Genomic DNA, 17,537 nt, shown 5'->3' on the forward strand with positions numbered 1-17,537 from the left:
CTTGCTCTTCCCATCATTAAGCACTGTACTTACTGTGACAGTTTTAAAAAAAATAAATACTTGCACTTATGAGGAATAACCAGGGTAAGAAAAGGTTAAAAGCAAAGCCGGCCTCCCATCATGGTTGAAATGTCAGAAAATAAATATCTGTAGCAGAAGGTTTTTGCAGTAGAGAAAGGAAATATTAACCCAAGAATAATTTTCTTGCATGAGAGATACACCACTAATTTTTAACTTTTGTTTTCTTGGATCCGAGAAAGATTAGCGAACGAGTTCTCTCTAGGCCAAGGGGAACAGTGCAGTCAGAACTGGAACTTACCTGTTTGATGATCTTTTTGACACAAGGAAGTGGAAGTCCCTGGTAATTTGACTTGATGATCCACTTCAGGAGATGATGCCCTAGAACTTCAAACACCATACAGATATCTGGAACTCAGTCAAGGAAAGAGATGAACATCCTGACCCAAGGAGTGCTGAGTTCCCAGGACCGAGGATCAAAAGAAATCCACACCACTTAAGCGTTTTCTATTAAAGAACCCTCATCCTTCTGACACAGCTTAGAGAAGCTGCCTTCCTTAACAGAACCATTCTATCCTACACATCAGTGTTGTTATCTAAAAGCTAAAATACAGCAGGATGGAGCTGGTTAGGACAATGGTCCTAAAGCAGCAGTAGCAAACTCCTGCTTTGAGTGAAAGCCAGTTACACAAGCAAGTTTGCATTAGTATTTCCTGCTAGTATTGAGACGGCTTCAAGCCAACAATGTACGTTTTGGAACTGCCTAGGCTCTTGCCCCAGGCAAAACTCAATGCCAGATCTCTCTGTACCAGCATTACCTGAAAAGATAATAAAATTTCCATTTCATAAGTCATCTTCAGAACAATTAAGTTACTTTCTCCACCCTCCCTTGCCTCTTTACCAGTAAAACAAACTTTTGACAAGCCTGGACTTCCAACAATATTTACATTATCTACTTTTTGTCCATAAGATCTCAACAGCTACAGTCACTCTAGTGACATATTCAGTATTGTGCCTTTGCTTTAGAAGCCAAACTTCTAGGAGTTTATTAGGCTGCTTTTCTTCTACGCTGGCAGAAAGCACGCATGCGTTTCACAAGAGTGAAAGAAATACAAGATCAAGTCAACATTTACTCGGTGCTATGTACCGTAAAAAAGTTCATTAATAGAGGAAATGCATTACAGGGCTCCTGTCTAAAAGTGTTAGAATGTTTATAACCTACAGCTCGAGTCTCTCAAGCAGCCTAGTAATTCTCACCGAAATAAAATTCAAGGTACTGCAAAGCAGAAACACGCGCAAAAGTCCAACTTGCAAATTTTATGGATGCATTATTAGGACTTGCCACAGATCACTGCCTATTAGAAGGCTATTCACAGAACTACAAGGGATTTGCAAAGCAATGCACTTTAAACATCCTAACAATGTTGATAAAGTCCAAGGTAAGATGCTTCCATAACTAGAAAACAACCTCATTATCAAGTTATAGACTGCATGTGTTTGCCATTTTTAATTACTGATCTTAACATTTTGTACTGCTTTACCTAAATAAGGGGTTATTACCAGGCTGCTTGCAAAATTGAGGGGTTGAGATAGATGGGCTCTCTTACCACAAAGGTACCTCAGACACTAAGCCATTCAGTCCTGATTCACAAATCAGATGCAGCCACCCCATCTCTCATGTTAAAAGCATGACTAAGCAGTGCCATCTCCACAACTTACACATATTATGACAGGCAGAATGATCATTCTGGATCAGAGCTTAGCAAGCAGTTTTGAGGCAGATGATTCTACAGCAGGTTTCCTTGGGCAGTGAAAGGGATGTCTGGGCATTGCTCACCAGCACTGACATGACGGCTACCCAGCAAACTCCCATCTTTATGCAATTCTTTGCCTTTATTCCACAAAAGGATACGAGAACCATTAACTCCTGAAATCTTGAAGTCATCTAATAACTGAACAACTCTCTCTTTACTTGGATCATTTGGATCACTGTTGCGGACCTGGAGAGAAAAAAAGGATTAATTTTGTGTTCCTTGAGGTAATTACCAGGCAAGAATATATTTTGAAGTTGGAGCTACTGCACTACTGTTAGGTTCTTATCCAAATTCTTTGCAGCTAGACAATCCAGAAATATCAAGCACGTGACTAACGTGAAGTTCTCAAAATGAATTAAAAAAAATAAGATTAAAAATTGAACCACACTCTCAGGCACTCACCGATTTTAGCAACTTGATCTCATCCAGTGCTGTTTCTGTGTAGTGCTCTGCACTCTTCACCACCTTCATTGCCACAAATCTCCTCCCTCTATGCACACATGGTAAGTAAATTGGAGACTGTTAACACTCATACAAAGAACTTATTCTCCAGGATTATCCTAATTCTTTTGCATATAAGACAGCTACTTATTTAAAGCATCATGGAAAAATAAGGTTTAAGCACTCATGGAGATTGTCTTTGGGTCTCTTTTATAAAACATCCATGTTAATAATTTCTCATAAAATTAAATAATAGGTCAGAGACTGCTGAACACAAGAGCACTCTTTCCACATATATGGTTTGTCCTGTTAACTCCCTGCCACACACTTGCATGCACAACATCAAAGGAAACTTGTGTTAGAATGTGGACAGCTATGTTTTGTGTTTTTATCTAAAAGTAAAAAGATGCTTTCTGATCATGTTTGTGCAATGCTCTGCATTCCCACCAGAAACACTAGCTAGAACAGAAAGACTTACTGGATGTCCCAAGCTAGCCACACAGTGGAGAAATGGCCCCATCCAAGCTTCCGAATCACATGGTATCGTCCATTAAAGAGATCTCCTATTTTCACAAGGTGATAACCACCTAGAAAAACAGTGGGAAGTTTGTATGTCAAGAGGTCACGCAAGTGCTGAAGAGCAGCTATGTGGAACAAGCATCACAACTTGAGGCAGACTTATTTGATGTGTTTACATTTTTAATCATATAAACAAATGCAAATACTTCTCTAATTGGATCTTGCTAGAACAAATACACAGCATGTTAGAGGAAGAGCTGCAAACAGCCCTCTAGTTGATAGAAAAGTTTTAATATAATTGAACTAGAATGACTGACTTTTCCTCCTTTTCAATGTAGGTCATCACTGCAGCTTCACAAAAGAATATCTCCTCAGTGAAAGCATCTGAAGTCTGCTAGGCTGACCACCCTTGGAAAACACAGCTTATGACGTTCAGCAACAGAATCTTACAGCTAAGTATCAGCATTTTTTTTGCATGCTCTGGCCCCATAACATGAAAGAGTACTGCACCCAAGATCCCAACAGAGTTTCCCTTGCAACTGCTTTCCTGACTGAAAGGTACTTTGCCATTTAACATCACCACTGAAAATAGGCAAGTCTCCTCCCTGTACCCCTAGTATCTCTCAAGCTGCTGACTATGCAGAAAGATTCCACGATGGAAGCAAAGATGTGAAAAGACAGACAAAGACACAAGGGAACTGGCAGAAAACAGAACGAAGAGAAGAATCTGTGATTGCTAAGGCATAAATTTTTGCTAGAACCTGGAATTACACCCTAGATTCCAGACATTTACTATTCAGTTGTGGTCAGCAAATACCACCCATGAAATGCATGCTTTGCCAGGAAGATTCGGCTCTCTTGATTGGTTCACAAGATATAGAATTGCTATCCATTACTTCATTAGCTCAAGCAGCAGAAGTCCCTTTTCTTCACTTAAAGATTTCAGCTGCACCAACTGCTAATTCACACAATGGCTTTCTTCTTCCTACTTGCTTTACAACAAAATCCCACAAGTACTTGGGTAGCATGCTAAAAGTAATGTAAATGCTTTTAGAGTAAAGCACTGAAGGGTAAGAAACATTGCAATTCAAGTTCCCTGTGCTATTTCTACTTGCATTTTTTTATACACATATATGGCATTTGTAACATGATTCTCCCTCTGTCTTATTCAATATATACAATGAATAGTATCACAGAAGTAGTCTTACAAAGCGCTTGGAAGTGGGGACACACATTCAAGCTTCAATTAGTTGATCAGTTGAATTTGTATGATCAGTGTTCCATTTTTTTTGGAAGTATTTGCTATGTTAAAAAACAGCCTGACCCTTCTGATATTGAATTATATACTGTGGAATTTCCACTTGCTCTGTAATTAGTTTCTACTCAGAGAAACAGTGGAAGACTGTATTTGCAGACACGAAGTTACCCAAGAATGGATACTAAGATGATGATCTTCAAAAGAAAACAGTGAAGAATTTGAAACAGATTTTAAAGTGTCCTTCTTCTGATGAAAATAAAAAAAATTCAAGGCCTACTTGCTTTTACCAATTTTGAAAGCCCTCTGGCACAGAGGAAAAGCTAACGGCTTGCATTAAAAACAGCTCTTCAACTCAAATCTAAACTGGTAACAGTGAGAACCTTAGAGAATAGTTTTTCCATTTCAGGTTAGCTTGAAAATGTTATTATCATCATACAGTTTCAAAAAACACTTAAAGTAAGAGAAAGCCTATTTTCATGCTCTGCAGTAGATAGGAAATCAAGGGAATTTCTTGATTACATTGAAAAACCTATGTCTTAAACAGGCAAGTTCTCACCTTTACAGTAATCATTTGGATCCTCTTGTTCATCATCATCTGATCCCAGGATTTCTTCCTCTTGCTCTGGAAGATCATTCTCTGAATGAGCAGCAGGGCCCCGATGCTGAGTGTCGGGTCTGAAAGAGAACACACTGCATGTCTCACACATGTTACTCTTCAATTCAGTAGCTTTCATTTCACATGAGGGACTGCTAATAATGGAGGAGATGCAATATTCAGCTTTCAGAAAAACTATTTTCACATTTAAATGGTTTTATATATATAAAAATAGAGAGGAATAGTTTTTGTCTTTAAGAAATACAACTTAATGCCCTAGATTCATTTTTATAGTGGAAGAAAGGACCAGACAAGATAGTGAGTTAAAAGCTTAGTGATCCCACCAAAACATTAGTGCCTTTGAACCCCTTCTCAGCCTTTCATTCAGTGAGGACTTTTCTAACGCAAGTTTATATTTTGAGACATTACCTCATATAAAACCTGAAGGTTTAAATGTTGATGAATGTTAAAGACTAACACCAATTAATTCTTACTCCTTTGGAAAAAAAAATTAAACCAGTGTTTTAGAATCTGTGCCCTTTGTCCCTTTCACCTTTGAGATCAAATGAGCATTTAACAATCCTTCTGCTTCTAACACTTTAGAACTGTAAAATCCCTAGTACTGCCCTTGATTTCTCCTGTCCTCCTGCGGTAGGCTGCACTTCTAGTTCATCTCTTCACTGAAGGTCTAAAGTTTGTTAGTTGTCTGAATTATAGAGAGTGGGAGTACGCCGAGCAGATGTTCTGTAAACTCTTCCGAGAGCTTGTGATTACAGAGGAATTGAAATCAGGCACCAGGGTGGTATTTTTTTTTTTTTTTCACTCCCACATTCATAAATAAAAACATTAACTTTGTGTGTTTGACTTTTTACCAAATGTGCTACTCTAAGTTCCTGCTTGTGAAGATCATGTTAGCAAAGGCCACCTCATTGCTCTCACGCATTTAAGCTGTGTTCCAGTTCCCTGAGCTAAAACATATTGCTATCTCCCTTGTGCCCCAACTCCTTCTTCATGGGAGTACACTGCTTACAGCCAAACAGCTCATGAAATGATAATACTAAAATAGGTAAGTTATTTACTTTACAAAGCATTAAAGAGAATGGTTAATTGTCTACAAAGTTTTATCTTCAATATAGTTTTGTACAAAGCAAGCATTTATAACAAAAACAGTGCCTATAGCCCATTTGCATTGGCAAGATTTAATGGCAAAGTACTGCAGGATATTAACACCAAGCTTTCTTTTCTTAGAAGTATGACATATTAAAAAAAGCTGGAGTTGTCCAAAGAGGTGGGCAACAAATTTCTTTACAGCAGTGATGTACAAGCACGAGATAACATTCTTTACAATGAGTTTCCCTGTCAGCGTGAATTAGCGGAAGTTTCTTGTATTGACACTACTGTTCCAGTGAAACAGCAGATATAACCGATGCCTTCCACCACCCTATTTCAAATTCAACTAGTTTTGCTCAAAGGAGGATTGACTGCCGAGACAGCCACTGGTTATGCCAGTGGGTATGCTAATGCATGTGGGCTTTCAGATGCAGTTTTTCTAGCTTATAACTGAGCTGGAGTTCTGTGCATCATATCATGGCCATACTAACTAATCTTAATCCATGGGACAAATTTAATATTTCAATTTTGAGTAGGTATACAGCAGAATGAATGTTCAACATTTACCTACTACACATGCACTCTGCTGAGACTTCATACATTAAATACATTACTACACATTAAAACTACAGCCACCTTAAATTATCTATGGAGCATAAAAGCAAAGAAATCACACGTTCCAATATGATCATGACTAAACTTGTAGCCATTTACAATCTGGAATTGAAGTTCATTAAACCAAAGAGGAGCTACAAAGGTCATCCCAGGCACAACCAAACCACCTGACATTTATTTCAGTCAGTTGTCAGAGCTAGCAAGTCCTGCTGATTTTTTAATTCAGGAACAGATACGCAACACAGATTAGTAGTCCCGAACCGTAAAACAAGACTGCCAGACAGTCCATTCCACTGCTGCCAGCCTGAGACATTTATTAACAATCCCATAGCTTGATCCAGCCCCAAGATATTTAGTATTTAGACATTTCCCCCTCCCCATGAGCCACAGAATTACAAGTCAGGGGTAGGAAGAAGGAAACTGGGGAAAGGGGGGAAAGCCTTGGAGGTCAAAAAGCTACCTTAAAACTGCTGCATTCCTTTGGGAACAACTGAGCTACGAATAAAGTCACGTACTATCCCCAAATTAAGAACCGTAGCCAAGGCAAGGGCCATGGACAGAACAGTTGAAGGGGAGACTGGAGGCTCACATAAAAAACCCTATAGAGAGTGTAAAGAGAACCAGAACACAGAATTGGATAGAAAGGAGAATTTAAGCCCAGGAGCCACACCCATAGCGTAAGTAGTAAAGAGTAATTCTCCCCAATGCTGTTTTGCGATTTTCACTTTGGTATCTGCACAAGATGTAGGGGATTAGAACGGATTCAAAAGGAAATTCATCTTAAAAACCACTGATGCAGACAGAAACATCATGCCATTCTGCAGTCCCTATGCTTTTCAATAATAGTAATTTCATGCATCAAGGAAGAAGTTACTGGAAGCACTAAACCCCATTCTCTTGGAAGCTTTCTGCACCCCTCCTAAGAAGGGGCTGACGAATCATGCTGCTGACATGACACACCCTATAGTCTGCATCTGAGTCTGTCCTGGGGATCCAAAAGCATTTCAATTCTATATTATAATCTATTATACCAACTAATGTGAGCTGTATTCAGGTCACATACATTTCTACTGTGCTATTTCCTTTATGAAATCACCTCCAAAACGCATCTCATTCCTTTGCCTTCCTGCAAAAATTCATTAGATGTTGCCACATCCCACCACCTTCTTCCCCCAAAGTGACCATGTCAAGTGCAGATACGTATTGAGAGACTTAGTGCAGAATATCTATTAATACCAAAGAAAAACTGATACACAAACCCACAACCCTCATCTGTCTGCTTCGCTCACACAGACAGTACTCTAGAAGGCACAAAAGGCTGCTCAAGACAGCAGAAAAATCCATATTTGGTATTTAAAGATCACAGCTGAAACAGCTGTCAGCAATATTGCAAAATGCAGGTAAAATATATAAAGAGGCTACAAAAAATGGTTAATGGTTTACCCATTAAAAATCAAATACTTTTTTTTTTTTTACAGCCACCTCTGTTCTACTTAAGAACACTTTGATCACCTTTCACTTTTGCTCTCTCAGTGTGCTAATTAATCATCAGAATTAACGGGATTTGCAGGGTCTCTCTACAACTATATAGCAATATTTTACTTAAGGAAAACAATGTGGAACAGCAACGCTAAGGCAAAATACTAGATCTTTTATGGAATTTCTGTGAATCCATATCTAGAGACCCTCCCAAAAGTCCTTATTCTCTCAAGAATGCCTGAAGAACTGCAAATTCACGAGGTAAAAAAAAATTAAAAAGAAAGGGTAACATACCTGCATGAAGCACGGCCTCCCATTGATAAAGATATTCCTGAAGACAGCCCAATAGTTTTCGAAAGAGCCATTAAAAATCAGATGCCACACTGTTCAGGAAGCAGGGGGACATCAACGGCAGGCAGAGGGGCTGGTTCTTCTCGAACGCAGCAAAGCTTTGTGCAAGAGTAAGGGAGAAGAGGGATTTGCCTCCACCACCTAGCTGCAGATGCACAGCACTGCATTGCAGGTAAAGGGCCTTGCAGCAAGGCTGGGGGTTGCTCTCAGCTGATCTTCCTGCAAATTCAGTCATGTTAGGGGTTGAGCATAAATAGATTCATCTCCTTCTCTTGATGTTTACCTGTCTCAATCTTCCCTCTAATGAAATTAGAAATTCAGTCAGATACTTTGTTTCATCTTCCTGAACAAGCAGGTTTTATTTGCCTATTCAATAGTCCACTGGATTCAACACTTGGATGAAGACACAGATCATGGTAATTGCCGACAGTCCAACCCTTTTGATACAGAAATGCCAGCACAATCACACAGGAGAGAAAGGGCGTTCAAAGTAAAAATGAATTTTCTGAAGTAATTCCAAACCTCCCCCATCCAGAGTTACAAGAAAAACTTATCCTTTATGCTTAAAAGCAACCAAAAAAGCAGGAGGAGTCAAATCTTCTTTAGAAAGGTGAACTGAGTATTTTTCACAGCAGCAGGCACTTAACATCATCATCCCACAATGTAGAAGAATTACCAGCCATTTCCTGTGCCTTTTTATCCTGATGGTTTATGCAAGTGATAGGGCAAACAAGTCAGCAACAACGCAACATAGCAAGTAATAATTTAGAGATATTCTCTGCTATGGAGGACTGTTTATAAGTGAAAAACAATCTGAAGCTGGCTCTGCAGTTTTAAACCAAGAGGTTTAAAGAATTGGATTAACCTGCTTTTACGTCTAAAATATTTTCACCTTGAAAGCTCACTGAAGTTTGAACATCCTTTTCATAGTTTAGCATTGCCGAACCTCTTAATATTAGAAGAGGTGCTAACAACACACAAAATTTTCCACTGTAGTCAAGATTTTGCTCCACGTTCATTGAATATATCACCCGACAACTCTGCTCACCTCTGCAATGCATAGCAGGGACAGTAACAGTTATTTGCAGTAACTAAGATTTCAGTCACTCAGTTGTTCCTTACAGAAGGTGTTCAAAGAGTTTGGAAAAAAGACTTTTGTATTCTCTTGCCAGTTTCCCATAGAATCACTTATCTGGTGCACACACTAAAAATAAGGTAAAAAAATGATTAAGAAGCCTTAATTGCACAATGTGTGTTCTCACAGATCTGCACTCAGGCAGATCCAACAGCATCAGGAGGACAAGAAGATGGGAGACTACAGTCATGCCCATTAGTACAGACTGTGCAATGAAAAAGCAGTGTTTGTGCTGTGGAGCGGCACCAGCAAGGGCTCCTTTGCTGCTCTCTATACATTACTAGTGAAGCTATCACAACAGCCAAGTCTCCACTTGCAACTTCACCGTCAAAACTCAGAACTTGTTTTCTCCACCCTGGTAACTTGCATAACAAAAACATTTGAAGAGAGGTGTTTGGTTCTCCTATTTAAGAGCAACTTCTTCAAAACTCTATTTTGTACAGGAAGTAAGTATTTTTCCTTGTCCCCAAAACAGCAGAAATACTGTCCATGCTACCTGTCTACCTGCTTTGAACAGATACAAAAGCAGACCCCTTCCAACCTTCAAGCAAGGAAGGCAGCATATATTTAATCCAAATCACTTTTGTCACACCTATCATCCTTATATATGGGCTAACAAAAAAGATACTCTCCTTACTCCTCTTCATCTGTTTACCATTCCCTCGGTATCTGCAGAGATGACGCCTGTCTGTAGGAAACCATTGCTTTCCAAAATGATTTTTAAGCCACCTGCAGCACAATCTTTATAAACACTGTCATTCCTTATTTGTGAGCTCAAATTACACACGAGGCATCCCCAAACAGAATTCAATTCACTGAATGCAAGACTAATGACAAATCCAGCTCATACTGTAGGAGATGCAGATAAGAGTACTATAACACACCCCGGGACTCTCGCTGAAGGAAGTGTTGCTTTCCACCTTAACCATCCAGCCAACGATTTCCAGGGCAGTACACCCACTGCAGCAAGATCTCGCTTCAAGTGCTGTTAAAGATTCCTTGTTTTCATTTGGGGAAGAGGAAAAAAAAGCTCCATATGGCATGGTGAAAAGCCAGGATTTAAAATCTCTCTCCCATTTTCACATCCATGCATCAAGACAATGTCTCTTTAAGGGAAGTATGCCTGCCAGACTGCATCTCATTACTATTCCTTAATGTGCCTGTAATTTCAAGATCACGTTAAGGCACATCTAGTCAGATTGACAGCTTCTGGTGCCACCCTCCGACGTGCTTACAGGCAGATCTGCTGGCATCCTAGTGTTCAATAAATACTGTAACTGTTCAGACTCAAACTTTCAGTATGAATTCAGATCTGAAATGATAGAAGTATTTTCCTGCTTTTATGCACTTTACCCTTCTGCTCAAGAAAATTTTAAGTATTTGAGGGGAATTATAAATCATAGATTGTGGGGGACTTATAAGTCTATAATCCACATTATTTTGGATTACTGCAACTCATTCACTCTTGCATCCCTATTTTTCTGAATAAAGAACTGGTATTTTCTGCCAGTAGAGCAGATCCACAATACTTGCTGCTGTAGGGCAGCCATCCCAGAGCTACAGGAATACCATTGTCAAGAACTTAAGACGACTGGAGATGGTCTAACATTTAGTTTTGAAAGGACAGTGCTCAGAGGCACCAAGACATACTTTTGTTTAGTGGATCTGTGGGAGTTCAGTTTGAAGATAAGTAATAATGAATTTCACATGAGAACGGTCCTAATGCACAAATAACAGAGGCAATCGAGTTTCTCACTCCCCATACCCACTCCCCCACACAAGCACTTAACAAGCTGTTTGTAGAACCCTCTGCTATTCCAGCTATTACAAACGAAGGGACTTCCATGGAAACCAGCAGATCTTCAGTTGTGTCCTCTCATAGTCTGATAATCACTTCTGTATTTGAATGAAAAAATCCCGTGGGTGATGCATTCCGACTCTACCTTAAACTTACGTTCAAAAAACTTACGAAAGATGTAGCCCTGGTATTAATTATGAAAGACAAGTGAAGAAAACATAATCCAAGATCCTGATCCCAGGCAAAGTTTTGAATAAGGAAGTCAAGGAAGAACCCAAGAGGGCTGTCAGAACCTCAGGGCTCCTCAAAGACAGCAGGAAAGTGATACAAGACATGCAATAACCAACTGGAAAGTATCAGACTCTACTAGGAATTTTCTGCTCCCCAGATTGCATAGATGGAAAAATTACCAACTTCCTTATCTCTCTTCATAGCAATTCTATTGAGGAGGAAGAAAGAAGTGAGGCTTCACTGCACATCAAGAGTCTGGCCAGAAAAATTGCAGAAACTAAACCAGTTTCTCAAAAATACTGAATATTGCATGCATTTGGGAAGAGGGAGAGGAAGCGAGACAGCAGTACTGCACCAACTCAACTCTGCCACTGTCTTCCCTCCACGAGTAGAGGGAGCCAGAGGAACTATTGAAAGTCCCGTGAAAAAATATCTCCCACTCAGTAAAGCCTGTAAGAAAGGATTAAATAAGTTCACCAGTGCATGCAGAAATAAAGTACTTCAGATCATGAACATTTTTCAGAACAAGCCACATACTGTTAACTGTATGGCTGCTACTACCTTTGTAGTTATTCATGCTTACAGTAATAAAATGTTCTGCTTTGAGACACAATCAGTTCAACACCCCTTACACAGAACTGCTGGGTTTGTCTGCAAATAGGCCAACTTTTCCTGAAACATAAAAGACTGCTGAAGCAAGACACTGGACTTAGTGACATCTGGGCCTGCCAATGAACATACCCATCATCTACACATCACACAGTCCTGTAGCCCAGTTCTAGTCATATGCTTATTTTCTTCATTTCAGAGAAAATGAGCTATAATACAGAACTATTTGTTCAGTTTCTCATCTGTTTCTGTAACTGCTTTGAACAGGGATGGTTTTTTTAGCCTAGTTTTTAAACTCTGGGTCTTAATCTCAGCAGTAACCTAAACAGTCATTTTTTCCCAGGACAAAGAACAGTTTGAGCTTCTCAGGGTTTGCAACATACGAAGTAGACAGAAAAAAAGCCACAGCATTTTACTGGCAATTATGATCTAACAGTCACAAGTGCCTGATTCCATTACAAATTACCAGAGCCATTGGTAAAGTACATCTACATTAGTATTTTAGTTCAAATAGAAGCTTGTATTTTCAAACAGAAGCACAGTTTTGAAGTAAATACCAGATATTCCTCACATATCGGGCTTTCATTCACATAGTACAACAGTCTTGCAGCATAGGAAATTAATCTCTTTCAAATGAAAGCATGTAGCTGGCATATTCCACCTTCACTTCAGCCAGGAACAGACGTTCTGTCCACACTAGAGCTAACTCAAAGCAACATTCCCCTCCAAAAAGCACGTGGAGGCTTAAAAAAAAAAAAAAATCGAGCTTGTAATCTCCTGTTAGCCTGCACTGCTTCCTAATCAGACACTACCTTACTGCACGAAGGCATTACAAGCACACACGTGGCCTGGTCTGTGCTGCAGGACCTGCAAAAAGCAAGAAGCAGCCACCTCGTGGCCGATGAAAGGCTGAACTGTTGGGACACCCATCACTCCTTCCTCCTGCCTCTGCATTCATGGACATCACCATCCAACAAAGCTCATGAGACACCAGAACACTGGAATTCTGTTTTCAGTTCCCTAGAAGTCATATGAGGAAAACTAGCACAAGAACTGCTCCCAGGAAAGCACTGTGCAGCTCCCCCACCTTCCTAAGGACCAGGGCAAATACTCTGCCTAACACATTTTTGTCTACCAACGCTGAACTCCAAAGATATTAGTAACTGCTTCAAACAAAGAATTGCAAAAATCTATTGCATTTCTGATAATTGGGTAAAAATAACTACCTGAATGCACCTCACCAGATAGACTGTAAACTCTTCAGACAGCTGTAAGTTATTAAAGTTTTAGTAAGAAAAACGCTTGTAAGCCTACAAGCTCCTTTTTTAAAGACAGGCTTTTTTGGGTGCCTTTGGGAATCAACTGACTCTCAGTGCCTGAGATGTTCACACCTCATGAAATGATAAAATTAATACATCACATACTTCCCAGATAGCTTTCAGCAAAGCTATCTCTTGGCAGCAACACACATTGCAGTAGCCTACGTACCAAACTCCCTATGTTTTATTAGCAACTAAAGCTCTGACATGCATATTTCCTGACATATTCTTAATATTAAGGAAAAGGCCAAGCAGAAGCTTGCCTCTCATTTTCTAAAAATAAAGCAATTTTAATTCTAATTCCTTGCCTTTTTGACAGAAAAGGCTGAAATAAGAAGAAACTGAAATCAATGCTTCACTCAAGGCCACAAAACAACCCAGTGACAGTCAACACTAGAACTCAGGATCTCCCTGTATCTAGACTTGCTTTTTGTCCCTCCAAGGCATTCAGCTGTCACTCTCCCTGTCCTTCCTCCTCCTCAATTCTCACGGAAACGGGAGCTGGGCAAAGGTACACAGTCACAATATTCTTCCAACTCCACAATGGCAGACACAGGACTGATGAGCAAGCTGGGCAAGTAGAAGCTTCCTAACCAAACGTTTGAGACAGCTGGTTTAATGATTATTCCAGATCACCAAAAGATTTGGAGTAGTTTTATTAGACTGGGAAGACACAGGTACCTCACCTTTGTATTACCAAGAAACTTTGCCTGCTCTCTTTCTGCAGAAGAGTATGTTGGGATAAATGCACTCACTCCTTCACTGATATCAAATAAAACTTTGAAGACAGGAAGGATGGGAAGAATTAGGAAGATCCTGAATTTGTGGAAAATTAAGAACTTGGTTAACCTTCCCATTAAAAAAAAAATCCTATACACAGAACCGTAATTAGTATTTACAAGGGTTTTCTGGAAATAACTAGTTTAGGCTGGTCTTGTCTGAACCTAAATAGCAATTTTAACTAATTAATGAACAAAAAAAAAAGGGTAACTTTCCACTTTGTACTATACACAGTCCATTGTGATTATTTTAACCTTTCCAACTGTTCGGGGGGTTTTTTTGTTTGTTGTTTTTTTTTTTAACTAGACTAGGTTGATAGGGAAACTTAAAGCAGGTATAGTTCATTTCTAAAGTGAAAGATACCTTGAATTTCTTTAAATCCCTTCAGAACATTCTCTGATTTTTTACACTTACCCATAATAAGGTAATTCCTAATACTCACCAACCTTAACCTTCTAAAATCAGTTGTTTCATGCTTTTTACTGCCCTTCATATCAAAAAAATTAGATGTGTGTGATCTAACCAACTACCATGGAACATTAGGTATTAAAAGGACATTCCATGTGGTTTTAAGTTTAGGTTTTATGGGAGAAGTCTTGCAACAACCCAGTTAAGCTTATTTTAGAAGATTTAACTAGAGCAGCTTTGTATTTAAATAGCATAAATGTCGTGGAACTGTACCTAAAGTCAGAGGCTGACACTGGGTTCTTTTCGTTGTACAATGTAAAGCATAAAGTACATGCAAGTTTCTTTAATTTCCGAGGCAGGATCTAACAAACCTATGGTACCAGAAAACAGAGTTGAAGCGTGTAGTTTAAGAACATAAACACAGCATTTTACAAATAGTATGGTTCTCCACTCAAATCAAGGTTAGTGGCAAAAGCAACAGCTAACCAGCAGTGCAGTTAACCTGTTCTGGCTACGTAGTTAAAAAGAATTTTTTTAAAAAAAACATGCCAGCACTGAAAGTTACCATTCAGCAACCTCAGAATTTACACAGAAATCAGTCTTTCCAACTGCAACTGTGGACTCTATTGGCAGAGTCAGTATTGTTTGTCTGCAGGTGAACAAGAAAAAAAGAAAGTAACAGGTATAGAATTAAACAATGAATTATTCATTCAGAAATTAGGATGCAGATAATACTATAGAAAGAGGAGAGCTCTTAAAAAATTGTCCTAATGCCATCTTCAAGAAATACCAGGAGAAGGTACAAAATAGCACAGAAACATAATGCACATCTCCCAAAGGGTTTAGTCAATGCTCTTCACCCCTCAGAAGCCCCATCTCAAAAGAACCGAATCTTTGCTAGAGACAACCAGAAAATTTTTTAAAATCCATGATTTGTTTGAGGAAGTGACTAAGATAGCATTACTCTAGGCCTAAAGAAAAACCCCTCCAGCTCCCACCCCCAAAGCTTTACTTCCTAAATACCTTTGGTTCCCAGGCACCAGTAAGTATAAAACCTCCTGGGGTACCAGAGATCCTACGCGAATAAGCAGCATTTTACTGAGCACACAGAACCGGCTCTAGGATTTACATCACCTTTCACTAGAAAGGAATTCACGAGCAGCACTGAGTGCAGTACTTAATGCAGTCTGGTGGGAGCCATTGTTTAGTATTTACTCGAGATCTTTTTAATTTTTATATCTGCATCCAAAAGTTCACCACGTACAAAGACTTGTGAAATTCCTGTGGTAGGAGAGAAGCCACACGAGAGCATCAAAGTTAGAGAAAGAAGTTAACAACACATCACAGCATTCTTACGGCAAGATTAAAAAAAAAAAAGAAAAAAAAGCGGCGTTGGAGGCGGGGGGCAAGAGAATCAAGAGAAGCTAGTTCCTAAAGCCAGCTCTGGAGGCTCCAGAAAGGAGAGGGGACGCTGGCATCGCCCACCGGGTACAGCCGGGGGCCGAGTGAAGGAGCCAGCAAGGACAGAGCACGACGGCAGCTCCGTTCACCGAGTCTCGGGGCAGAGGCAGGGAACGGACAGCCTCCTGACACACCGAGGCAGCTCCGCTCCCCCGCCCGCCAAAGGAACCACGACACGGGACGGCGAGAAACCGTCAAATCCTGAGGAAAACCAGCCCCGGCGGAGAGGCAGGGCGGCAAAACCCGCCGCCCCGGGCCACCAGCCGCGCCGGCTGCCTGCCTATGCCGCGAAACGTGCCTTCAATTAAACTCGCGTTAAAAACCCGTCTAGCCCGAGGGGTTCGCACGCTTCTCCGCCCCGGGAGCGCCCGGCTCCCGCCGGAGCTCGGGCCACCGCGGGGCTCGGCAACCCCTTCCCCGCGGGGGAGGGCCGGGGTAACAAAGAGGCGGCGGCGGGAGGCAGCGCCGGTGGCGGGAGCTGCCGCCTGAGGGGAGCCGGGGGCCGCACTTACTTCCTCTGGGCCTTGTCCTTCTTGGCTTTGGTCCGCTTCTTTCGGGCCTGCAGCGCCAGCACTGAGGGAGAGAAGGGGAGAGACGCGTGAGGGGCGGCGGGCCCGGCGAGGGGATGGGGGGGGCACCGGTGCCCCCCGGGATGGGGGGTAGGCGGGTGAGGGGATGGGGGGGAGCCCGCGCAGCGCTCACCTTTCCGCTCCATGGCCGCCAGAGCCGGGAGCCCCGGTTGCCCCGCGCGCCTGCGCGCTCCGCCCGCTCCCCGCGCCACGCCGGGCCGCGCCGGCCCGAGCACGCGCAGCTTGGACACCTTCGCGCGCCGCCCCGCGGCCACAGCCTCACCCTCGCTGGGGGTGCCGCTCGAGAGGGAGCTGTGGAGGGAAACCACGCCTCCCCGCTCCCGGCCACGCCCCCGCCCGCCCTCCGCGGGGCGGAGCTCCCCGAGCGCCGGCACCGTCTCCGGCGGCGGCATGGCGGGCGGCGCGCGCGGGCGCGGGCACGGGCACGGGCACGGGCACGGGCGCAGGCGCAGGCACGGGCGTGGGGCGGGCGGCGAGAGCCGCGCGTGTGACGAAAGCCGCCGCGGCTGTGACGCCAGCGCCGCGCGTGGGACGGCCGTTCGGGAATCCATTCTGACCGTTCCTCAGCCCTGCCGGGGAGAATAACAGCGGTGAGGCCAAGCCGCGGTCACACGCCGCGACGTCAGGGCGGACGCTTCCGAGGGATGTCACGCTACGAGCCGCCGGTCACCCACCCACGGGGGAAGGGCAGAGGGGTGAGCCGCGCCTCGGGGTGCTCCTCGGGGTGAGCCTCGGGGTGCCCGCACACACCTCACCCGCTTCTCCTGCTCAAGGGGTAGAGCTTTGCACGGAAGAGATTTGTAAATCGCGTCCCTTTAGCAGAGTGACGTGCCCGTTAGAGATTCGTTATTAAACTGCTGATTTAATCATTACGATGAAAAAAAACACTTTTCGTGCTACTGGGCCATTCGGGCATTTCCCTGTAAGCACTGAACAAATACCTGTGTTTTAAGGTGGTTACATATTCACCTTAGAACTTCTGCCAGTTCTGTTCCTATCTGCGGTT

The 17,537-nt window shown here is 42.1% G+C and overlaps 1 protein-coding gene across 3 annotated transcripts in view; it reads right to left on the minus strand.

Moving 5' to 3' along the window:
- SRPK1 (SRSF protein kinase 1) overlaps positions 1-17,222 on the minus strand; it is a 28,125-nt gene extending 10,903 nt beyond the window's left edge. The window contains exons 1-7 of one of the 3 annotated variants that reach the window (XM_069771061.1): positions 16,644-17,222; positions 16,454-16,514; positions 4,607-4,725; positions 2,752-2,860; positions 2,235-2,322; positions 1,931-2,018; positions 320-426 (exon numbers count right to left, since the gene is read on the minus strand). In XM_069771061.1, coding sequence (XP_069627162.1) covers positions 320-426; positions 1,931-2,018; positions 2,235-2,322; positions 2,752-2,860; positions 4,607-4,725; positions 16,454-16,514; positions 16,644-17,082 — 1,011 coding nt within the window. In that variant the 5' untranslated portion in view covers positions 17,083-17,222. Of the gene's footprint in view, positions 1-319; positions 427-1,930; positions 2,019-2,234; positions 2,323-2,751; positions 2,861-4,606; positions 4,741-8,143; positions 8,409-16,453; positions 16,515-16,643 lie in introns of those variants that run through there. The other 2 variants (XM_069771060.1, XM_009924855.2) reach the window with 2 other exon arrangements.
- Positions 17,223-17,537: the final 315 nt, after the last annotated feature.

Source organism: Haliaeetus albicilla, chromosome 26 (assembly GCF_947461875.1).
Source record: "Haliaeetus albicilla chromosome 26, bHalAlb1.1, whole genome shotgun sequence".
Taxonomy (NCBI): domain Eukaryota; kingdom Metazoa; phylum Chordata; class Aves; order Accipitriformes; family Accipitridae; genus Haliaeetus; species Haliaeetus albicilla.